At 42.3% G+C, this 25,427-nt stretch overlaps 1 protein-coding gene across 3 annotated transcripts; it reads left to right on the forward strand.

The window, feature by feature from the left end:
• The first annotated feature begins 314 nt into the window (after positions 1–314).
• On the forward strand, positions 315–25,427 carry LOC134540630 (uncharacterized). Of its 3 annotated transcripts, XM_063383480.1 has the most exons (4): positions 685–764; positions 2,083–2,249; positions 7,089–7,254; positions 20,087–25,427. In XM_063383480.1, exons 3-4 carry the CDS (start codon positions 7,133–7,135, stop codon positions 20,505–20,507), a joined length of 543 nt encoding a protein of 180 aa, XP_063239550.1. In that variant the 5' UTR covers positions 685–764; positions 2,083–2,249; positions 7,089–7,132; the 3' UTR covers positions 20,508–25,427. The 3 variants fall into 3 exon arrangements, with proteins under 3 accessions (XP_063239548.1, XP_063239549.1, XP_063239550.1); XM_063383478.1 differs by lacking the exon at positions 2,083–2,249 and having other exon boundaries at positions 315–764; XM_063383479.1 differs by lacking the exon at positions 2,083–2,249 and having other exon boundaries at positions 315–764; positions 20,090–25,427.

Genomic DNA, 25,427 nt, shown 5'->3' on the forward strand with positions numbered 1-25,427 from the left:
GGCTTAAGCGCGATTCCCCAACCTTGGCGATTCACTATTATCGTCTTATACATTTATTTTGTATTTACTCAGATTGTACAAATGTTAAATTAGTTATTTATATCATGAATACTACACTGCCTAATATTCAATTTAAAAATTGGTTTTAGTTTCAGATATGATGCACATTTTCTTTAATGTACTTTTCATTTATCAACTACTGTTTTCGTACTTTGAAGTTTAGAAACGTAAAGAGGAAATAACAAACTTAAAAGAACTGATAAGCGTAAGTGCGAACAATTCATGGCTGTACGTTATTTACTCTGTGGCTGTTTATACATCTGTTATTTTTCTAGTGTTGTTCAAGTGTATCATAACCTCTAATAACCTTTACAGTAAATAATTAAGAACTGTGATTATATCGACGGTTTTTATCAATATTCGTTTCATTATTGCTTACGTTTACTGTAAAACAGTTACTTTAAATATTGTATTTGTTTATCTATTTATGTGTTTTTTAGTATTAAAGGTTACTTCTTTACTAAATTGGAGATTTTTCCGATTGTTATTGCACAAAATAGTCTAAGGAAGTCCCAAAATAGGAATTAAGCTTGTAGTTCAATTTGGAGATAATATGAATGTTAAAGTAAATGATCTTGACGGCTTGATAATAAGCGCTGTGCGTAAACATCCTCTTCTGTATAATAGGAATAACATTTATTATAGAGACAACTCGAAGAAGGAAAAAGCTTGGTTATCTGTTGGAAAAGAAGTTGGCATATCAGGTGTGTCCAGTCGTTGAAATAGTTTTGAATAATTTATTCATAGGCTTTGCAATTAAGCTGGGGTGAGAATAAAATGGTAATACCATAGGTTCTTGCTTTACTTACTAGTAATGATAACTGTTCTGTGAAAGGATGTTGCAGTACTTCAAATAGTTAACGAGTGGTTAGATTAGATACATTTCAATCACTTTTGTGTGGACTGTTTGTGAGGTTAGCGTATCTAAATTTAAGATAGTACAGTGAAATAATTTGAATGGCTAGTTAAGAATTATTAAAGTATTAAGTAGTCTAGATCCTAATACCATAATATTGATGTCACCAACATGGTGCCGCTGACACTTTATTACCACCGCTACATTCTTACGTGACAAGTGTGGGAATATGGCGATTTTGGGTGGGGAGCATTCACATGCATGTTTTGCACAAAATGTTTCTTTTTTTTAAATTAACTTTCTGATATTGTATTCTATTCTACATCCGTACCTCTTCTAGTATATAACATGATACCAAAGATATATTTGCCATGGTGTCATATACTATACTATTATCCCATCTGGTTTTTTATTTTATGGGATACTTCTTCTTATAATTGAATTATTCAATTAATTTTTTTTGTAACATTCTGGGTATTATAATAACTACATCTATTTTAGTATTTAACAAGGTACTGTTCATATAATATCTATGGTATTGTATATTTTTAGTATATGTTAGGATAGCACATCTGTATTTTTAATATGATTTAAACTACTCAGGTATCTTGAACTATACTTCTGCCTCACTTATTCTAGTATAGAATAGAGCACGATACTGAAAATACGTTCTGTAATCAAATTTAATTTCCTCAATAACGATATTTTGTGCAAAACAAGCATGTGAAAATTTCTTGTCCAAAACACCATATTCCCGCACACGGTACTATTAGGACATACAGGTTGTTGTTACTTCAGCACTGCCTTGTTTACAACTTCAATATCCCTACAATATCATGATCTAAAAGTATAAATATTTATTTTAATTAGCTTATCTACCCTCACGAAACCTTTTTGTTGGTTTTTATCACTTCAATGGTTGCAAATCTGACGTAGGTACCTTAGCAAAAGAGCCATTCTTACATTACCTAATATATTTTACGATTCACCTAACCAAATAAAATAAATATGTTACGGAACATTGCTAACGAAACACACAATACATCTCTCACTTAACACAGCAAATATGCCCATAAAACACTTCTACAAGTCACAAAACATTTTGATGTGGTTGGGGGATTCGCTTAATGAAGTTAGTGAGATTAATGGGTGTCATTATATTCAAGGGACTCGGACCTGGCTGAGACACTATTCTCTGGGCATGACGTCATCCAAGAGGAAGCATGACTTCTATTTCCCTGATGTGTCCTCATCTGGCCTGCTCTCAGCATTAGGCTCACTATAAGATGATATTAAGTGAGCTCTTATTGGCGTCCCACACATCAATCGCACCGTAAGTCGTGAACAAATGTAGAAAATAATACAGGATATTCGGTATGGTACAGAGATTTACAATGCACCGCATGCCTCTCATTTACTTAATAAAAAGATTAAACTGTTAAACTGCCTAATGTCACGACTGGTTGGATAAGTCTTAGCGTTAGTGACCGAACTCCAGTTAGTGGATTACTATTTGAATTAACTAAGTTGTTGAGCCCCCCGAGGTAAGGTCCAAGGATAAATAAAGTCTATTTAGATTCAAAACAGTGGCAAAGGTCAGTTGCAATACAGAGATGGAAGTCCTCGGAGTACTGAAGTGTCGTACCTCGGGTGATGCGACTGGGGTGAGCGATGGCCGCTGAGGCGTCTAGACAGCACAGCTGAAGCCAATTTTAAATTACAATTAGATAATTCAAATTTGTGCCGTTAACATATGATTTGCCTTCCTAAAATTATTACATTATTTAAGCATCCAAAATTTAAATATTAAGATTACTGTTTGAAAATTATTTAATACTTACGCGGCCTTCAGCAGGTTCAGGTCCGTTTCTTTGGAAGCGTAACTTAAATAAAACAAACACGTAGAATGTTTGTGGGGTCCTGAAAATAACACATACACTTGAGAATACAAGAAGAAGGTTTACAACATTATTTGATGTTTATTAAGGGTTTGAGGCACTGACTCTACTGCGCCCTCTTGTGGCAGTTTGTGGGATTGTGGTACGCTTTTCAAAACAGTCACACGCAATTCTCTGGCGGAACATTTGAATGTGCCATAAGTATAGGAGCAGTGTGAGGGGTAACAACATATTGGACTCTATGGGGGCGAAGCCCCGAACGATATAAATTTAAAAACCATAAAAATCTTGCCTGACTTTATTATGGCAAACATTTACTGTCAATATTACTAGTATAGCTATATATATATTAATTTTATGCCAAAACATTTAGCCATTTACTTATTAAATTCAGTCAATATCGTGAAAAACCAACTATCAGTTCCCCTGTCACTACTACAGTCACAACTACACATATATTCTCTACACCGTAACATTAAATTTATTCAATGTAAAGAAACACAACCCTTCATTTCTCTCGTGACTGTTAAACTCATTACCAAACATTTCCGATGAATTTCTTTCTATCTACCAAATACTAATTGTATACTGATTTAATCACATACCTATTGTCATTATATTTCATTTCACGTATTACTTTATTCTTTCTTGTACCACAACTGTTTTTCCTTCAAAAACCAAATTATAATTTGGATTTATTTTCCTTCATTCCTCTATTCAATTTCATTATCATTGGCCAAATTATGACATCTTATATTTCGTAATTTATTTTCAACCAATATTAATGCAGGGTGTCTTGTGAACTTGGCCCTTAAAATGTAGCTAAACTAACCTAACAGCCATTCACACTGTTTCACAGTATTTTTAATGTTGCTTACTGAAACTAATCAACTATTCTCACACTGTTAAGCAATATTGATTAACAAATGTTAAAATGGTAAACTAATATTGAACTTTTTAAGTATCGCAACACCCTTTCACAGAATAGTTACCGGTAAGTATGTGTATGTAAAGTTAAAGGTACCATTTACAGATTTTTGAATTTTTTTAGGATGAAAAAAAAATTTAAGAAAAAAATAGAACATTTTAGAAAGACCAGGTAGTGAAAGGCATTAACAAAAAAATTGTGAGCGAGTCTTTCAGTTGTTACCAGTGATGTGTAAACAACTAACCTCGGTAATAAGCAAATTCCAATGTTCGTGTTGTTTATGCTGCAAAAAAAATTATAATACGAAACTCGGACAATAAATTGAATGTAAAATTCTTTTAAATAATGCAGAGCGTGATAAATATTCTGATAAATAAAATATTCACTTTCAAATACCAAAATTTCTGGATGCAAATCACTCGGACATTTTCTGTGCCTGCTGCTATAATTTGCTGCCTGAACTGTAAACGTTGCTGCCACCATCAAGTGCAGCTAGCTGCACAAAACAGATGAAAATTTTAAACTATTAGAAATGGCTCCGATAAAAGCGAAAAAGACCTGATAAAATCCTAAACCCCGGCTTTGGATCCAATTTTTGACAAGAAATATTATTAAAATACTGCCCATCTTGTTAAAATTCACTAATCAGTTAATAGTTTATACTTTCCGCACCGTTCAAAGTTATAATTCTATGGCATTATCCTAAAACATTTTAATACACAAATTACAACACTTAGTACTATATGTTTGTGTATTTGTTTTTACTTAAACAACTGAAATAAGTGTTTAAATAATTCCTGCAAACAATTCTTAACCTTATTGAGCTGATGTAATATTATTATTATTATTATTATTATTATTATGTAATATATTATTATTATTATTATTATTATGTTATTTTAAAAAAGTACCTATAAACAAAAAAAATTCCTGTGAGGTTTGAACCATATCAAAAATTCACCCTTGAACTTTACAAGTGCTGGCTCTACCTCTGTGCTATTGAACCTATTGAGATTTTGCAAGGAGAATATGTATTATAATTATTGTAGGTAATACCAGTTTTTGTTTGTATTTTAAAACTTGTAATTAATTTTTACTATGACTATGACTATTTTAATCTACCTACCAAGTATGTTACAAGGTAGTTTCACTATCATAAAGTTTCATTGGGCTCACCAACATGTTTAAGAAAGTGACTATATAGTGCATCTTTATGTTGCTACATGTGGGTTCGCTTTCTTATGACTTCGGCACAGTGGTTACAAATTTACGTTCATTCTATTTCCGTACCATTCACAAAATCATTCCTACCAAATGCCGTATACCAAGAGCTAAGATGTTTACACATTGAAAAATGTAATAAACTATATTGTTTGTGAAGCTTCTTTTGTTTTAGAAACAATTTGCCTTGTGCTTACTATTAAGCATGAGCTCGAAAGCAGTGTGTCAATGTTGTCTAGTCTTCATGGTAGAAATCAAGAGTACCTACTAATTCTAATCTAAATGAACCTAGTCTTTATAGCTGAACTTAGTGACAGTTGCTGAATCAGCTGCTAAATCATAAATACCATTGATAACCTACCCTCTATTGGTTTACAACTTTCTGCTATTTATTATCTTAAGTGTATGTCTCTTTAAGAAGTCAGGCTGTCATCTATCATTTACTGAAAGATAACAACAACCAAGTACCTAATTCCGCACAAACAATGTGCAAACTCATACTATAAAAAAATATTGCTTTGAACATTCACATGTAGCAAAAAAAAAAAAAACATACAATTACAATATTTTTTTTAAGGAAGCTAAAATTACCTACTGGAGTAATTACTGAATATCTTAATTGGAATAGCACCCAAATGACTGTAAATAATTAAACTTTTAAGTATAATGTAACTACAAAAAGACACAGTGATACTTTTCAAATTATTTAACTACAAAACAAACTGAAGCCTTATCATCACTTCAGAAACAGAATTATTCCATTAATGCTGATACTAAAATGCACCTGTACTAAAAATACAAATATATAACGTATAACAATGTTAATACAAATATATCTATCAAAGAAAATAGTACAGAAAATACTTACAAATATAAAAATGTTTGATTTAAAATTGTGAGATTTCAGGGCATTAGATTCCAATAAATACATACATATGCCAACTTGATGACTAACAGTTCAAATTGGGTAGTTTGTGAACACCAAAATTTAACGCAAATCGAACAAATCCAGTAATTGTATTTCAGTATTAAACCTAGCTCAGTTTTAATTATTGTGGCTCTACTGGTAATGTTAATGCAATTAATGTTTAAAACTTTAAATTTTGCAATTTTTTTCATTTCTATGTAATTTGTAAACATAAAACTTATTTGTTCCACATAGGCTTATGGTTTCTATCATAAAGGATGTACGGAATATAATAAATACAAAACAAAAAAAAATTAGAAGTTCTCTTTAGGTTTATAAAACAATTTCCTGCAAAAATTTGGGCTTGAAGTAAGAGGGATTTTGAACTGTAACAATCTATGTAGTGGGGGAACTGGGTTCGTAAGGGATCGCCCAATTAGATTTTATTACAGTTTTATTAATTACTAATATTTATATTAATAATAAATAATTCTACTTAAAAAATGTCCGATCGCAAGTCACTGGCACCTAAAAAATGTTCATTCTCAAGTCACTCAATATCTGTCAAGATCCGCAGTTCGCACTCCTCACTGGAGCTAGGCTCGACAGTGGTTCGTCCCTCACCTCGCGCCTGTCCACACACACAGTCACACTCCCACGATCCAGTCGAACTCCGTGTTGTGCCACTCTCAAGGGGGTGGGGAGGGGTCTCTCACCCTCTTGGCCGATGTCGCACTTCCCTTCGCTCTCAGAACTCTCGGAACTGTGGCAGGACTCGCTCGGAACTCTGCACTCGCGCGGAACTCTTCGTAGGACTCGTCGCGGAACTCTCGCCGTACTCGTCGCAGAACTCCCACGGAGGCCGGCGTCACTGCTCAAGTACCGGTGGGTCGTCTTGGCGGAACAGGCGAGACCAGCCGTGACGAATCGCGTCATCCCGGGCCGACCCGACGCCTGAAACATTCAGAATAGTCTTGCTTGTTCGTGCTCCTACGCGCGGCGGCGGCCCGCGGAACTCCCAAGACAGCTCAGCGATAGATAACAGTGCCAAGGAATGACGACGCGCGGGAAGCGGAATGGGGCAGATACATACTGTATTTAACATTCTGGGTTTACCATACTTACCATACAGGTACACTGTGTTGTGTCTACAATAAACTATGCTGGGCGTGTTGGCGAGAGTGCTGGAGCGTAGGTGGGCGTGTGCTCCGTGCGCAGAGCTGCAGGCGCGGCAGCGCTGGCTGACCATCCGGGACAACTTCATGCGGTACTACAGGCGCAAGAGGCTGGAGGAGCGCGAGGGCCGGGCTGTGTCTCCATCCCAGTACATGTCCCACTACCACAGCATGATGTGGTACCTGGACTTCCGGACCATCAAGAAGAGGTGACTCTCCTTGATCTCCTGGAGTTGGCTCGGGAATTATGCTCCAATCTGCCTTCTCCCATAACTATGAAGGAATTTTTTGAAGTGAAACTTCTTTGGCCACTGTGAGAGTAAAATTACAAGATCAAATTTTAATGCAATGTTATCCGAAACATTGTTCTGAAATGTTTCAGATGCTAAAACGACAGAGAATAGGTACTTGACCAAAGGGATATAAAGAGAGCACTATGCTATAACCGTTGCTGGGCTCGTTTCCGTTCTCCTCTTTGTGTGATGATTCGTCCCCCCCCCACCCAGACAAAAAAAGAACAGAGAGAGATGGATGGACGAATGAATAAAACAGAAGGTGTGCACATGCACTTGTTTAAGAAAATAAATGTAGATATCTTCTACAGTTATCTGTGAGTGCCTTGCATTTTATATTTGCTACCAGTGCACTCGTGTTCCTCCTTGTTCAACCAGCAGCATAGAGTGTGCTGTTGAAACAGTCCCTGCATTTCCCACACAGATAGCGCTCATTCAGACGATCCCAACGATGAAATGAAACAGATAATGTGAACCACATATTGGCAACATTATAGATTAACAACAGTAGGCCTTCTGTGACAATTGTCGCGAGGTGAGGGTTGCTTCTTGCTGGAGCAAGTCCCCTCCCTACGCTCAATATTTTGCTGTGCTGCCTGAATTCCTAGTGTAGTCCCCTCGGTGGGGTCGGCGGGAACGGCTTGATGAGCGCTGGTGGTTTGCTCCACCCTGGAACGCCCTGCAGGTGGTCGTCGCCCCTTTTCTGGTTGACGGGAGTGGGGGCAGATGGTAGCCTGATGGGCGCCTGGAAGAATACTGATAGAGGGGGGGTCCCTATCGTCTGCCTCCTCTCGGCCGCTGCATGATCTAGAGCCTTTTCATAGACCCAAGGGGCGGCGTCTCTCGAATCCCCCTCCACAGGGATGGGTCGAGGGTTGCAGGGGGGAAGACAGCACCCACCAGACTGGGAGAGGGTTTCTTCCCTGTGCCTCTATGGGAGTAAGGCATCGGCGGCAATACTCACGGGGCTCCTGGTGGTTGTCAGCGCGTCTTGCCTGGCTGTCTGGCTGGCTGGCTGGCTGGCTGGCTGGCTGGCTGGCTGGCTGGCTGGCTGGCTGGCTGGCTGGCTGGCTGGCTGGCTGGCTGGCTGGCTGGCTGGCTGGCTGGCTGGCTGCTGCTGGGTGACCGAATGGGTTCCCGAGGAGCCCCCTCACCCCGAAATGATACACTCAGATATGAGGTACGAGTTTATTACGCACACTCGCGGTTAGTACCGACAGCCCTGGCCCAAGGGCCGGCCTTATATACCCCTCCTAAGGGCCAGGGCGTGACGTAGGAAGGGCTGGGAGTTCCAAGAATCACGGGCGCTTCCAGGAATTCCAGCCGGCCTACGTGACTTGGACGGACCTCGGCTTGGAGGGAGAGGGGAAGGCGGGGGCAGGCAGAGGTGGGTGAGGAGGGGGAGGCTGCGCGCACACCCGCTCGGCCTGGCGAGAGAGGGGTAGGCGAGGGGTGGCGGCCAGTAGGAGTGTGCGCGCGCACGTGCCTGGTTACCATGGCAACCCAGACGCGGCGCGGTCGCCTTGGCAACGGGCGACGCGGTGGTAGCCAGACGGTGACAGCTGTCGCGGCCGTCAGTGGCGGTGGCGCGCACACGTGTTTAGGAAGGAAGGGGCTGACGGCTTCGTGATTATAGACGTGCGCGGCACGTCGCATGTCGAACCCCCTCTCCTTGAAAAGGCGGCAGCCACTTTCCACGTGTGCGGCCTGATCTTCGGGGTGGTTCCTCCATCCTTCCTTCCGTCTTGGGGATGATGCCTTCCACGGTGCTCCGTCTTCTGGGAGGTGGGGATATGGGTAAGGCAGGGATGACCCTCAGGTTGGGCGGTAATGACGGTGAAATGATGCATGTCCCTCCTACCTGACTGGTGATAGGGGGGAAGAAACAAACTCTGCTCTCCGATGTGACTAGGGGGCTCAAATCTAAAACTTGCAGCCTAGTTCGAACTCTTTGCAATATCTCTGACAACTGGATGAGGCTCTATCTTACATGCTAAGGAACCAGAGCCCAGGCTACACCATCATTATGGTTAGTGTCCTTGGAAACATGGTGTGCCCTGCCAAGTTTACAAATTTCTTAATCTCGGGTTGGTTCCTATCTATTTACATATACAGTAGAACCCCGATTATCCGCGACTCGATCATCCGATTCGTGGATTAACCGCGATTTATGTCCATCAAGTCCAATTTTTTAGTTACATATAACCAATGATTCAAAATGTATGTAAATGTTAAAATACTTTGCAAAATGTATGTTGGTCAAAGTACTTTGACTCAGTTATGTTTATATACACAGAAAGTTTAAAAAAAAATACTAGTACATACATACGTATGTACATAATATTTTTGTGTTCCATGTTACGTGAATAGATTATACACTGGTGCGCGATTCCACGTCCGCATGACCGGACTGTACACTCCCGCGCGCAGCACGGCGCCGTGCCACAGAGATTACCCGGCGCATGGAGACAGTCCATTCCATTAGTCTACATTGTTGAAGCGTGAAGGTGGTGATAATTTTATGTATTGTAACAGTGATCTGCATTCCGACGGATTATACCGTTGTGTTGTGCGGAAGTGTTGAGCGCAACATTTCATCATGTCATCAAATGAACAGAAAAGAAAGCGAGTGGTACTGTCCATCGACAGCAAAACAAAAATTATAGAAAGATTTCAGAGTGGAGAAACGATTGCAAACTTGCGACTGAGTTTGATGTCGGTAGCACAACAGTGCGCGACATCATAAAACATCGCGAAAAAATCCTTCAGTTTGCTTCACAGGCTGACACTTCAAGTGGATTAAATAAACGCAAGACGACGAAAGAATCCACATTTAGCAGCTTGGACACTTGTTTGTTTGAATGGTTTCAACAAAATAGGTCGGAGGGTGTACCATTAAGTGGCGTAATTTTATCACAGAAGACGCAAATTTTTTAAAAAAAACTAGGCTTGACAGAAGAACATATTCCTGTTATATTACTTCTCCGTTATTTTATGAGCACCGACTGTATGGAAGTGTGTGTGTTGCAACTATAGTGCTTGGCACGCAAGATAAATTCAGCCTATCACTTGCTGACGCGGCGCAGTGATACGACGGTGTTTGTTTATTTCAAAACTCAGCTAAGAGTGAACGGAGAATAGATATAACGACCCCTCACGATTCCCGAGATTAGGGTCGTTATAGAGAGGTGGTTGTTATAAGATTTCCGACCCATATGCAACACTAAGTCATAACAGGCCATTTTTGCACTAAGTCCACGTTCAGCAAGCTAAAAATAAAAAATCTAACATTTAAAATTCATATAAATAAAGGGGGATAAAAACACCGTGAATTATACGAGACAGAGACACCGTTTCAAAACCATGAAATAAAGTCTCAATGCACTGGTATGAAAAATCTTATCTCGAAAAGAATTTTGAAGGCAGTCATTCTGTAAAACAAAAACCAGCCCGATGGTGTTACTGACAACAGAGCAATGAACTAAGTGTGGCAGCGTCGCTTACAGGCGATGAAAAGAATGCGTGACCTTGGCAGCTATGAGCTGTCTTGGGCCCTCGGACTGGCGGGCGGCTAGCCACACACCTCGGTGCAACAACGACTCGCGTGCCCACGTCTCCGCACATGAAAGACTTAAAAACCACTGCTGCCCAACACTAAGAAGTCCGCCTCTATGTCAACAACGCACACGCACACAAAGCATGTGTATATATGTAATCTCCGAATGTCCACAGATGGCTGTCTGTGGGCTAATGACCTTTGAGGCAAGCATGACTCGGCTAACCGCGATTTTCGATTATCCGACTCACTCGTCCCCTTCATTAACACGGATAATCGGGGTTCTACTGTATACATTATGATTACTGGGCTATAACATATGGTTCTTAAGATTGATGTACACTCTCTTTCCCTGGGGATGGCTGTCGGCTTTACACATTTACAATTTCCACATAGGCACATTTCTTAGAATGGAGCTCTTGTTTCTCTCTTACTGCGATACATTGCAAGGTTATGAAAATGTCTATAGTAATTGTCTTTATTGGTCTTGAGGTTAATTTTTTTTTTCCGTTGATCCTGCACCCGCACGCAGGAGTGGGCAGGTGGCTTATCGAAGCCCCTGAGGTGATGAGGTTAACGACCTCACCCCTTTCTTACAAATGGCCATCTGCGCACAATCACACACTCACTGATTGATGCTGGGTTTGCCCACCCGGTACCTCCCGGGTCTGCTCTTGACGGCTGCTCTGCATGATCGCCACGGCTGCTCTCGTCTTGGGGACAGCGGCTGGGTTCTGACGGGCTGGCGCCAAACTGGAATGTCGGTGGCAGCTTCTGCTGGCACTGGGTCAGTCCTCTGGGTAGACTGCTGGTTCGGGGTTTCTAGTCGGGGTAGCTGGACCAGGGTTTGGACTGGCATACCCGGGAGAGGTGTGTTGTCGTCCTGGTGGTCCGCAGTCCTGGCTGGTGGAGTCATCTGCTCCACAGCCTTCTCCTTGGCTGCTGGACCGGACAGGTTCGGGAGGTCCTTAGCTGACTGGTCAGCCTGGGAGGGGATCTCCTCGGGTTCCGGTGACCTTGCCTGCCCTTTCCGGGTTCCTGGTGATGGGCAGGTCGAGGTCACCGGGACGAACGGCATTAGGGTGGCAGTCGACTGACTGCCGCCTGCGACTTCTGGGCATTGGTCTTGGACCGGCTCCTCCAGGAGCTCGACCTGGAGTTCAGCATAGTTGTCAAAGTGCTGTGGCCAGATTGGGTTTTTTGTCTCTGTGGGGTCTTCAGCCCTGAAGCCTCGGAAGCCTTCCTCCCCTTCATCTTCAACGTGGTTAATCTGCCCTTGGTATCCTCCCGTACCCAAGGCTTTACTCAGCTGGCCTAGGGGCACCTTTCTCAGCTTCCCCCTCTCGTCGTTCACCCATCCGGTATTATGCCAGAGGCACTGGAGGGTGGTAGGTCCCTCCCATCTGGGAGCGAAGGAGGCACAAAACTTTCTGTTCTTTCTGCTAAGTGGATGGCTTCGTACCCATACTCGATCGCCTTCCTTGAGGTTCGTGTTATTCTCCGTTGGCTGACGGTATTTCCTGTGGATATAGGTCTCCTGGTTTCCTCGAGCTTTTGCCCACCTCTCTTGGGGTTGGAGATCCTGGGAGCTGCTTTCTGAGGGGATTTCTGTCCACCTCCAGTCCCCTGGGCGTCGGAGGTTCCTCCCGAACAACAGTTTGCTAGGAGACATTGCTGTGGCTTTGTTCTGGCGCCTCCTCAGGGTGAACAGGATGGTAGGGATATGCCTGTCCCATGAGGCGTGGTCCTGATTGATGCGGATGCGAATCCCCTTCTTGATCTCTTGATTTCTGCGTTCAGTCGGATTTGCCTGGGGGTGGTACGTTGGGGTTGTCCATTTCTCCAGGTCCCATTTTTTGCATGCTCGCTCCCATGCCCTCCCGGTGAACTGGGATTCGTTACCTGAGAGAATTCTCCTGGGATATCCCCATCGGGGAAACATCTCATCTTCCATCACCGCGATTATATGTTTGGCCTCTGCTTTAGAAAGAGGAAATCCCTCAACCCACCGGGAGAATAGGTCTGTTATGACTAGGAGGTATTGTTTTCCCCTCTTTGTTCTGGGGTATGGCCCCATGAGATCCAGGGCTATCGTGTCCCACATCTCCTTTGGCCGTCTTGGGTATGATGGTGCCTTCGTGGGGGGGGCTCACCTTTGCTTGGGTACATGTCACGCATTGGCCGACGTGCTCCCTTACTTGCTTTGTGACTCCATGCCACCAGTATCTCTCCGTCACTGCCTCCAAGGTGCCTTGGGTGCCAGGGTGACCTGCTTGTTCGTGATCGTGCATATAGTACAGCAGCGACTCTCTATATGACATATCTTCCAGCTCTGTCTCTGTGTAGAGGTCCTGGTCCAGATTATCCCATCTCTTTCTTGGTAATGGTCTGGGTACTGGGCCAAGAGGTTTTGGATGTTAGGGTCATTCTGTTGGCTCCTCAGAAATCTGGCCTTGTCACCCTCGTCTTTCATAGCCCTGAGGTGATTGTCAGGTCTTGTTTCCTTTTGCGGTTCCCTGTCTGGGGGGAACATCCTTTCTGATTCTCCCTGAGTTTGGTCTTCCCGAGGGGAAACGGTTGGGTTTCTAGACAGGGCGTCCGGTAACTCATTGTCCCTTCCAGGGCAGTGCTCCATCGCAAAGTCGAACTCCCCGAGCATGATGGCCCACCTGGCTAGCTTTGCCTTACTGTCTTTCAGGCGATGTAGCCAGGTGAGTGCTCTGTTGTCTGTTTGTAAAGTGAAAGGGGCATCTTCCAGGTAGTATCGGTACTTTTTAATGGCCCAAATGATGGCCAGGCATTCCAGCTCATTGCTGTCATACTTGGTTTCGACCTCTTGAAGTGTGGTTGAGGCGTAACCAATGACCAGTCTTTGTCCCGCATCTCCCAATTGGTAAAGGACGGCCCCTAGTCCCTTTAGGCTTGCGTCTGTTTGGAGGATCATTCTCTTGCCCGCTGTGGGTCGGTGCAGAATAGGTGGGTTGGTGAATAATGCCTTTGTGGCCTGGAAGGCCTGCTCCCTCTCTGGTGTCCATTCCCATTTCTGCCCCTTTCTAAGAAGCTGGAGCAGGGGACCAGTGGCCCCTGCCATATCTGGTACGTAATCCCTTAGCCATCCACAAGTTCCCAAGAAGCTTTTCAGCTGTTTGGTGGTTTTCGGGGGCTTTGCTTCTTGGATCGCCTGGATTTTCTCCGGTTGGGGTCGATTTCCCGCTGAGTTAATGACATGCCCTAGGTAGTCTACCTGGGGCATGCCGAACTCGCATTTCTCCATCCGGCATGTTAGGTTATGCATTTCCAATCTCTCCAGTGTTCGGTTCAGGTGCCCCAAGTGTTCTTCCCATGTCTTGGAAAACACGATGATATCGTCCATGTATGCTACGCAGAAGGTGGCCATATCCCCTGCCAACACCTCGGTTGCCATCAGGCGTTGGAATGTGCAGGGTGCATTCTTTAGCCCGAAGGGCATTACTCTGAACTGCAGGCTCTCTCCAGTTGGGCTGGTGAATGCAGTGTATCTCCGATGTTCTGGAGCTACGGGGATTTGCCAATATCCAGCCCTCAGGTCGAGCCGGGAGAAAATACAGGCTTCCCCCAATTCTCTGAGGGTGTGGCCTATGTCGACTACTGGCGGGGCAGCGCTATAGGTTATTTGGTTCAGGGGCCGGTAGTCCACGCAAAATCGCAGCTCCCCATTTTGCTTAGGGGCTAGTATGATCCGAGCGTTGTATGGAGAATTAGCGGGTTCCACGAGTCTCTGTTGCTTCATCTCGGCTATGTTTTGGTCTATGATTTTCCGGTTTAGTGGCGAGGGTTTTCCTGTCCGTTCATAAATGGGTTGATCTGAGCTCAGGTGAATCTCGTGGGCCGTAGTCCTGGTCTGGCGTAGGGGACCCTTGTCTGAGAACACCTCCTTGTGTAGGTTGAGTATGTGCCGTAGCTGCTCGTCGTGGGGAGGACTCAACTGATGTTTCAGTCCTTTGACCTGGATTTCTGAGGTGCCTGGGTTTGGAGTTGTGCCAAGCCAGTGTTCGGTAGTTCTTTTTGCTTTACCGAAGTGTGCCCTCCCTGTAGTGAAATCCAATATTAATTCCTGTTCTTGTAACCAGGGGTATCCAAGGATTACCCCCTCTTCGATGTGGCTGGTTACTAGGAAAGGTGTGAGGTGGCTTCCTGCCCTAGTCTCTAGGGTTAGCTGTATGCTCCCGTCTATGCTAATCTCTTTGGTTGAATCTGCCAACTTCACCATAGTTGCTAGAGGTCGGATTTTTCCTTGTTGGTTGGTTGGTACTTGTTCGAGGTGTATAAAATTTGCAGTGGCGGCTGAGTCTAGGAGGGCGACTACCTCTTGTTCCCCAACCTTGACTATGATTCTTGGCATACACGTGTTGTGGCCATTTTTGCTACGATGTTGGAGAGTGGAGACCATTACTGTCTGGTCGGGTCGGCTGGTCCCCTGATCCGTCCCGCCTGTTCGTTTCCCGGTTTGGGTGGTGGGTTTCCTAGTGGGTTCTGCCCCGCGGGGTTGCGTCTCGTGGGGCATTCCTGGTTTAAATGAAACCCTGGACAAAACCAACATCTTGGGGGCTGGCTCCGGGTGGGTGCATCGGCACCTTTCGTCGGGCCTACGCCTCTATTGGTCTGACCTGTGCTTGCGGGGGTAGACTTAGATGTTGTCTGTCCAGGTATGGTCCGGTGGGGCCTATCTCTTTCTAGTGCTCTTGCTCTGTCTACTAGTTCTTCGACATCTCGGGCAGGGGGTGCCCGTAGGAAGGAGCGGGTGCTTGGCGGCAACAACTCTATGATGCAAGGGATTTCTTCCTCTTGGGGTCGTCCCGGGTGTATCCGCCGGTAAATTTGAATCTTTTTTCGTATAAATAGCTCAGCTTCCTCCTGCGGGGACTTCTCTCTACTGTAGAACTGACGGCTTAGGTCAGCCATCAGTTCCACCCCTGAATACCGGGCGGTCAGTCGTGTCGTCATTTCCTCCCAATTCGTTATGAAATCCCCATACGTCTTCCACCAGTCGGCTGCATTTCCTTTAAGCTGTCGCCGGCCATATTGGAGCCAGTGGCGATTAGGGATCCCCGCCTCTCCTAGTTGTGCTTCGCACTGCTCTATAAAGTTGACGGGGTCTTCGTGGGCTAGTCCCGTAAATTCTGGCAACATTACACTGCCTATTCCTGGGTTTGGTGGTTGAAAGTTTACTCTTGCCAATGAGGTGAGCTGTGTCCTACAAGTATGGCACGTGTACTCCAACCCCTCAATTCCTACCGCTTCTTCTCCCCATCCTAAGCACACCATGTGATAAGTTTGGGAGCAGCTCCCGCAAGTCACTCGGGTGTTCCCAGTGCCGTTGCATGTGGGTAGAGAGCACTTTCGGGCTTGCAGCCGGCAATTGCTACACTTGTATTCCATGCCTTCCCAGCTGCGGACTTCGTCTGTCCACCCGAGGCATCTCCCATGGAACTGCCTGGCGCAAGTATTGCACTCTAAATAGTACAGCCCTTCGCCTCTACACCCAGGGATGGGGCAGGCTTGTGAAGCCTCCAGGACCTGGGGTGAGCGGGGGTGGTTTTCCCGGGTGTTTTCGGAAGCCATGATTTGTTTTCCTTGGTGAGGGTGCCACTGAGTGTTGTTAGGCAGTCTCAGAACTGCTAGTATTATCTGCTACTTCTCTATTTATCTGAGGGGGCAGCTGTGGTTGGCCGTCAACGGACGTGTCCTAAAAGTTTGCCCCACGTTGGGCGCCACTAATTGTCGCGAGGTGAGGGTTGCTTCTTGCTGGAGCAAGTCCCCTCCCTACGCTCAATATTTTGCTGTGCTGCCTGAATTCCTAGTGTAGTCCCCTCGGTGGGGTCGGCGGGAACGGCTTGATGAGCGCTGGTGGTTTGCTCCACCGTGGAACGCCCTGCAGGTGGTCGTCGCCCCTTTTCTGGTTGACGGGAGTGGGGGCAGATGGTAGCCTGATGGGCGCCTGGAAGAATACTGATGGAGGGGGAGTCCCTATCGTCTGCCTCCTCTTGGCCGCTGCACGATCTCGAGCCTTTTCATAGACCCAAGGGGCGGCGTCTCTCGAATCCCCCTCCACAGGGATGGGTCGAGGGTTGCAGGGGGGAAGACAGCACCCACCAGACTGGGAGAGGGTTTCTTCCCTGTGCCTCTATGGGAGTAAGGCATCGGCGGCAATACTCACGGGGCTCCTGGTGGTTGTCAGCGCGTCTTGCCTGGCTGTCTGGCTGGCTGGCTGGCTGCTGCTGGGTGACCGAATGGGTTCCCGAGGAGCCCCCTCACCCCGAAAGGATACACTCAGATATGAGGTACGAGTTTATTACGCACACTCGCGGTTATTACCGACAGCCCTGGCCCAAGGCCCGGCCTTATATACCCCTCCTAAGGGCCAGGGCGTGACGTAGGAAGGGCTGGGAGTTCCAAGAATCACGGGCGCTTCCAGGAATTCCAGCCGGCCTACGTGACTTGGACGGACCTCGGCTTGGAGGGAGAGGGGAAGGCGGGGGCAGGCGGAGGTGGGTGAGGAGGGGGAGGCCGCGCGCGCACCCGCTCGGCCTGGCGAGAGAGGGGTAGGCGAGGGGTGGCGGCCAGTAGGAGTGTGCGCGCGCACTTGCCTGGTTACCATGGCAACCCAGACGCGGCGCGGTCGCCTTGGCAACGGGCGACGCGGTGGTGGCCGGACGGTGACAGCTGTCGCGGCCGTCAGTGGCGGCGGCACGCACACGTGTTAAGGAAGGAAGGGGCTGACGGCTTCGTGATTATAGACGTGCGCGGCACGTCGCACGTCACAATACAGTTGTGACTAGAGATGTTAGTTTTCAGGAAAAGTATTTTTGGGGGAATTTTCCAGTAATTTATCGAAACATTTTTCTGAAAACTGGACAATTTTCCAACTAGCAATACTTTTATAGAAACACACAAATAAATTTTATTAACCATTGTTTAAACATAACTAAATAAAAAAAAATAAGTTAGCTAATAGTTGGTAAAAAAACAAAACAAATTCTACATACTGGCAAAATCCTCACTTCTATGGCTACTTTTTAACACCAGTGTTTTTGGTAAGGTAAAGTTTTGTAAGTGTTATAATAAAACTAAAATTTCGAAAAACTAACCTCCTGACTACAGTGAACTAAAAAGGTTAGTAAAAAGTTAGTTGCTGATTACCGTCATATTCAAAATTAATTAGACAGGTCTTTTGATATATTAAATTTTCATGTTTATTTAGTTCTATTGAAGTCTTCTTGCATTTTCATATTAATGACGTTACAATTTAATTCAAATGCAATGGTTGTGTGTAAGTCTGGCTTCAATTTAACATATAAATACATACAAATTATGTTTATTGGGACTAGAAACAAAAGAAAACCATAATTAAAAAAAGTAATGTGCAATAAAATCTGAGTTAATACAACAGATTATATTATTAGAATTGCAGAAACTTAAACTGATGTTATTTTGACTTGGAACACTTCATTAAAATTTAACCGAATCATCTAAGGGATCAAAGATTACTTTCTTTTCACCCAAAGTTTCCTCTGCGTGAAACATGTACGAATATGTCATTGAACAATATTGTGGTGCACCGTGGTGTGAACCAGCTTATTCAAACCAAGTTACAAATGGCGCTCGTAGAGTCCCTGTACACTCCTAACTATTGTACAAGTGTACAGAACTGTAGTCTCTTCTGCTAGGGACAACTAGAAAGAACAAGTTGTGTTTGTTAAGTATTGTGGTAAATATTACAGTATAGTATGAATGATTGCTATACGTAAACATATGAAAATAAATAAAACATATAAGTCGGATATCATATTCGGATCTGCATCCATTTAATAATTTCTTTTTATCTTTTTGTTTGATAACAAGTTTGGCAAAATTTCAAACATACATAGTGACGTTGGCCAGTCAGGCTCCGAACAAGTATGTATTAGATCATTGCAAGTTACGTAAGACAAGAGTGTGGGGAGCTCAGGTCCCACAAAGATTATAAGCAAGTACAATAACTCAGCGCGATATGCTGCACTATAAAAGTACTTACAATTCATGTTTGACAATGTTGACTAGTATGAAGTACAAAAAGGAAGAAAGGTCCCAAACTAACATTACACATTACGAATGCCTGGGGTAACATATGGCGCATACTACATGCAAACTAGAGACAATAAATAAGTGCCGTGAGGTGCTACGATAAACACGTTAACTCTAAAATAAATAAGAAAAAAACATATCAGGGGACAGACCGATGCTTATAGCCACAGTGGCCAAAAGCAGTTCATAGTGAACAATTTAATATGTCCCTATCCAGACGTCGGCCCGTGGGAGCGCTTACCTTACACATGGCAGTGCGCAAAGCCAAAAGGGTGGAAAACAGCAAAAACGTCACACTGGCAGGAAACCCATTACAAGAGCACTTAAGGTGCCTAAAGCAAGAATTAAAGCACATACCACAAACGAAAACGAGAAACTGTCAGACAAGCCCAAGCAACGAGCGTGAAAAGCGGCGATGCAAACCGCGTAAGAAAACATGCTACAGAAAAAACCTAATTAGGGCGAAAAAGTCGGGGTCCCAGACTAACTTAGCAAAACCCTGCATGATGGCGAAAGACGAACTTTACGTTACTCACTGGGATCCCACGACTGTGTAACTTACTTTACACACGGCCATCTCGTGCCCACACAAAGAGAAATTCAATAAAGCCCTTGATGAAGCGTAGTCTCCCACGGCACCGTCCTAGCCTAACAAGCTAACTGATTACATGCTTAAAGTATGCTAAGCTAAAAAGAAGAGAGCCCGGGGCACAGCCAACGGCTGCTTAAATAGCCTTGCATAGAGCACGCTGCGGTCGGAGAGCTTTGGTGGGGAATCTGAAAAGAGCAGGAGGGGGAAACAAACTCACTGGGGAGGGTGGAGAGAGGAGAGAGGGGTGGGAAGGCTGTGACGTACAAGGCGGTGGGCCACTTCAGTGGACGGAGCGGAGAATCAGGAGTCACGAGACGTTGAAACAAAATATGAAACGAATTGACGAGAAGATTCAAAAATTGCATGAATCAGGGGGGTGGCGTAAGTCTAGGTATTACTGTTTTTTAAAATTGAACCGAACATGAATACTAAATTTTTGTGTTTTGGTATCTGAGGCTGCTCGCTAGTTGAACGTTGTGCTGGTGTGTCGGCTCCAGCAGGACGTACAGGAAGATAGCCCCCAAGCCGGAGCCGCCCTCGTACCACCTCACGCTGGAGGACGCGACCATGTCCCTGGGAGGCGTCGAGGAGGTGGTCCCGGAGCAGCCCAGCTGCACCAGCTCGGGCCAGTTCTCCCTCCCGGTCGACACGCAGATGGACGACGAGGACGGCGAGGACGACGACGCGGGGGGCGGGCGGAGGAGGGACGACCTCTTGTACGAGTGCATGCGGACCATCACGCAGGCGGTGCGCGACGAGGCTCGGCCCCCCGGCGACGTGAACCCCCAGTCGGGCAGCTTCATGCAGTACCTGGAGCAGCTGGTGAGGACGGTGCGGCCCGAGCTGCAGGACGAGCTGGAGAAGGGCGTACTGGACTTTGTGTTCTCCTTCAAGAAGAAGCACGCCTCGGGCAGCTAGTGCGGCGAGCGTCCCCACCCGCCATGTCATTACCTCATTACTATAGTCTGTAATGATAGTTTCCTAACATTAATTTTTTGAATCACCATCCTTTTTATTGAGCTGTGACATCACATGCAAACAATCATGGTTGTGAATACTGTTGTGACCTTATGCCACTTTTTTTTATAAAACTTATTAAATGACGGGTGACAAAACTTTTTGAAGAAACATGAAATGCAAGAGAGATATCGTGACAAATTCACAGAACTAACCAACAAAGCGCGTGCCACTGAGACTTGACATTGTGAATTTTAACCATAAAATATAAAATTAATTAATTCTTAAATGAACGTAGACAGTTAGTTAGTTTAGTGCTAATAAAAAAAAAGTTATACCATCTTGGCGTTTTCCTTGGAATCAGAAAGCCCGTCTTAGGGGGCCTGCTTGCGCTTGCAAAATCGTAACTGTGAAATGGGAACAATAAATGTTATCCACCGCATCCTGGAAATCCTACCGATTTTTGCCCATAGTTTGAATACCAGCTTATTATACAGTGTAAACTCTATACTATAACAACACTTAACGGACTGAGCATTTTTCGGCGTTATAGAGAGTGGTTGTTAAATGGAGAGAAATAAAAGATATTACTTTACTATTCTATAATAATATGTATTTACTAATATAGTACACATTTTACACACGAACATTAATATTCATATAAATAACACTTATTGCGTATAGTCTGTTATTTTTTTCTTTGTTTTTCCATATTGTAGACACAGTAAAGCAGCTAAATCCAAAGCGTCTTCCAACATCACTGATCTTTTCTCCCGCCTCTATTGAGCGTATTAATAAAACTTTTTCGTCAATACACAAAGACTTTCGTCTACTCGGCATGTTTACAGTTCGAAAATCAGTAAGCAACTGTGATAATGATAATGTGTAACAACTTGACAAAAGTCTAGTGACCAAGGTAAACATGTGGAAGTTCATCCTACAAAAAAACAAAAGACAAAATTTCTTAGAATCTCCGGTACGTCAGTCGAAGTAAACATGTGCTAGATAATACAACAACAAAACAGCAAACAAAAGAACATACACAGCTGCAGTTCTTATCAACTTCGGCAACTTAGAAAGTACTGCTTAATGATTTATAATGCCGTATTGTTGTCGTTAAATAGAGTGAGCGTGACGCTATATAGATATATTATTGTATAGAAAACAAGGTAAACCAACCAAAGTCAAGCAATTTCGATGTTTTAAGGAGTTCGTCGTTAAATCGAGTGACGTTATAAGGTGTTTACACTGTATTTGAGTTTTGAAAAAATCACTGGATATTCCTCAGTTATTTTTCAAGTAACATGGAAAATTCATAGAATATATAAATTGTGTGTCACTATGTAGAAACTGTGTGATAATAAGCAGTTTCACACTCATTAATTTAATGGGAATTTTGCTAGACAGTAGCATACCTGATGTTCAGATATCACTATGCTTCGTCCTTGCACCGTTATGTTAGTCATGACATAGAACTGAGTTGAAAAATTGCTTGTTAACATGCACCACTTTCAAATAACAGACACTTGTGGTTCCACCTATCTTTAATGGGCATTCAAAAAAATCTAGGGGTGCTGCATCATTGCTAATGTGGACGTGTTATCTTTCCTTACTCTATCAACTGCATTGACGCTAGCTAGGCTCTACATCTTCGATTTTCAAGTTTTAGTGTGAGGCCGGTCGGTTGTGACTGGGGACAAGTTTAGTTTAGAGCAAACTTTGTTTTGAATATATCAAATCTTGTGTTTTTATATTTATTGTAATAATTTAGATTTCCCTCTTTTATCTCATAATCGTCGCATGCTCATAATCGTCTCACCTATATTTTAGGGCTTCAAAAATTGGATTAAAAAACCTCTTGCGTAAACGTCACATGATGTTTTTGGTCCCATTATTACCTAGTTTCCGAGCACTTTGTGTGGGTATTTTTTCCGTATAAAATGATGTATTTTAAAGTAAAGAAAATCTTATATTTATTCTGACATTACCACTTACTTATTTAATTAACAGATATACGAAGTTGTCTGATGAATAAATTTTCTTTTAAAGAAGTTTTTAAACGTTATAACCTTTATCGGTTCGTTTGCATCACTGTGGTGTACCACTTCCAAAAATGTAGTCAGCGCTAGTTGGCATCATTCATGTTTGGGTATGTTGCTTCCTGTATAGACCCCGCACACGTAGTCAAATATCGATACCTATATCTCGCCGAGTGCATGCAACATGTGCTCTCTGTCGAGTGCCGAGTTAACTACATTTGATGGCCCGCACTCTTTTGTGGTGTGTACTACGATAGTTACGTGTTCGTTCAGGCTCGCATTCGGATCACAGATTTTGTTTTTCTATTTAAAGTTGAAGAAAGGTTTTTGTTGCATGAGTCATTAATTTAAATTGTTTGGCGTGCTCTTTTATACTTCACTTTTTAAATAAACATACTTTCCATGAATGGGTTTTGTGTTTATGAATAACTGTACCTAACAAAAAATTTTTTTTTTTTTTAACGTTGCACCCCTACTTTTCAAACTTGATTTTAGTATCAAATGTGCGACGATTATGCGATCAAACACGGTTTGCATAAAGATAGTGTAGTATTCAACAAATGTGACAGTTAATTCTTAATATTTATCTCACCAAAAAAGTGTTATTTTTGACTGCAAAACTTGATGCAGTTTTGCAATAAAAATCACTTGTGATATGCAATATGAGACATAATTATGCAGAACATTAAAATAAAATGAGTAAGCGTGTGTGTGTTGAAAAATGTACCGACATCAGTAATGTAAAAAATGAGTTGGTAAGAAATTATAAAATCAAACAAAGTACCTTAAGTTAATTTTTTACATATCCATTTGGTTCATGCATTTTATTACATACTAAATTTATGCTACATAGATGTAAAAGTTTAAATGCTGATAAATTTCTTGACTTTGTAGGATTTAGTACTAATACTATTTGTTGCACTAACTTGCATTTTAATGTTATATTGTACATTTTCGGTGTTATTTTGATTCTATTGCAGTTCGCCATAAATCTTGTCCCCAGTTATGACTTAGTGGCAGAGGCAATAAGGTAGGCATATAATGGATAGTTAGGTAAGAATAGGTGCAAATTTGGGAAATCACAAAAATGTTTAAACTGAGGAATAATGTGGTATCCTAGTGCTTTTTTCCATGTGTTTACCAGTGATTGCCAACTTAAATATTCTCTTATTAAAAATAGGTGTGTTTAAAACACCTAGGTTCCCTGGTTATTTCTTTTCCTCTTAGTATATTGGGATGTATTTTGTTTGCAACGGTAAAAAATAATATCTATTCTTTTTCATTTAAACTTAAGTTTACAAAACTGAATTGTGCTCAACATGTTGAATTCCAATTTTCTTAATAGTTACCTTACTCTTTCTCCCTGTGATAATGTTTTTTGGGAAAATCAAACACACAACTTTTGGTTTTGTTACTATCAAGTTGAACTATGCAACATACACTGTTTATAGGGGTTGCGAGTATTCAAAAAATTATCATCATTTAATTTGGTATTTTAAATCTTATATTCATTTAATTATTTGTTACGAATAGATATACTTACACCATGTAGTACTCAATCACAAAAAAAAAAAAATTTTAAAAGAAATGTAACATGCATCAGGCTAAGATGATTTATTGATAAATATAGTATTGTTTTCTGTAACATTCATACATTGTTTTTATATTTAACAAATCATTGATTGTGATTTAAAATTACAAATAATACTGTTGCCATAATTTTTTTGACTTTCCTACATTTTACACCTCTTGTTATGGTTCCATGTGTATTTCTCTTTTTTTTTTATTTGACTGCATTTTGGATCAATTTTTCTTGACTCCTGTGTGAAGTGTGAAAAAAAAATTCAATATGTGTTAAAATTGAATTTGAAAATTTAAAATTTTGAATGAAAGCACATGTAGCCAGCCAGTCATGGTTAAGTGTGTGAAAGATGTCATGTGACTAGGGGCAAGAGTATATGAATATGATGAATTGCAGTCATTGTACGTAATCAATATGTTACAAAAATTTTTATTTCTTATCTGTTCTTTTTCACTTTTACAGCATTTTAATGTTACTCTACAAATTTTATATGAGAGTTGACTGAGTCAATGGTGTTACATAGACTTTTAGCAACGTGACTGCTGAATGTAACTGTCTGAATCAAAATGTTGCACTTTTAAATTTTTTATTTGCATGTTCCTGTGAATAGTAGATTTATTTTGTATTACATTTATTCACATTTAATTTTCCATTTCATGCATATATTAGTAAATTCCCTGTAAAATAAAAATAAAAAAGTTTTAAAACCATTTTATCAAATGGCACCTGAAAAAATCTGATACTGGTTCACAGATGTTTGTAGACACAGTGAAGTGTAAAAGTAAATATTTGAATGCGTTTTAATGTCAAGTAGTGTGCTGTTTGGACTTTATGCATTGAAGTATGGAAGGAATGTAGTTGGCTGTGCTCCTTATGGTTGTTTCTGGATGCAAAAGAATTAGGAATACATGTCCTCGATCGCTCCTTCCATTGGTGCCAAATTGGACAATTATTGTGTGGGCCCAGTTGAAGGAAAACGAACGTAACTGTGTTACGCATTAATAATGTGGTACAAATTAGAATTAAAAACTTTATCAGATTAATATTTAATTTCAGTTAAAGTTGTTATTATAGTTATCAAAATTTGTAAATATTAGAAAATACAAATTTATTTTTGAATGCTGCAATATTTTGGAGTTTTCGTGTTTATCAGTAAATGTAAATTACATGTACATTTTTTTTAATTTTAATTTATATGTTTACATCTTATTGACTTAATTTAACTCTGATCTAGAAATAAATTTTTTTGGTCAAAGAATA

This window comes from Bacillus rossius, chromosome 17 (genome assembly GCF_032445375.1).
Source record: "Bacillus rossius redtenbacheri isolate Brsri chromosome 17, Brsri_v3, whole genome shotgun sequence".
NCBI lineage: Eukaryota > Metazoa > Arthropoda > Insecta > Phasmatodea > Bacillidae > Bacillus > Bacillus rossius.

Coding starts and splice junctions, on each gene's coding strand:
- LOC134540630 (XM_063383478.1), top strand. CDS start 614: ATGAATGTTAAAGTAAATGATCTTGACGGCTTGATAATAAGCGCTGTG. Junction 765..7,088: donor AAAAGAAGTTGGCATATCAG/GTGTGTCCAGTC, acceptor CTCCGTGCGCAG/AGCTGCAGGCGCGGCAGCGC. Junction 7,255..20,086: donor TTCCGGACCATCAAGAAGAG/GTGACTCTCCTT, acceptor TGTCGGCTCCAG/CAGGACGTACAGGAAGATAG.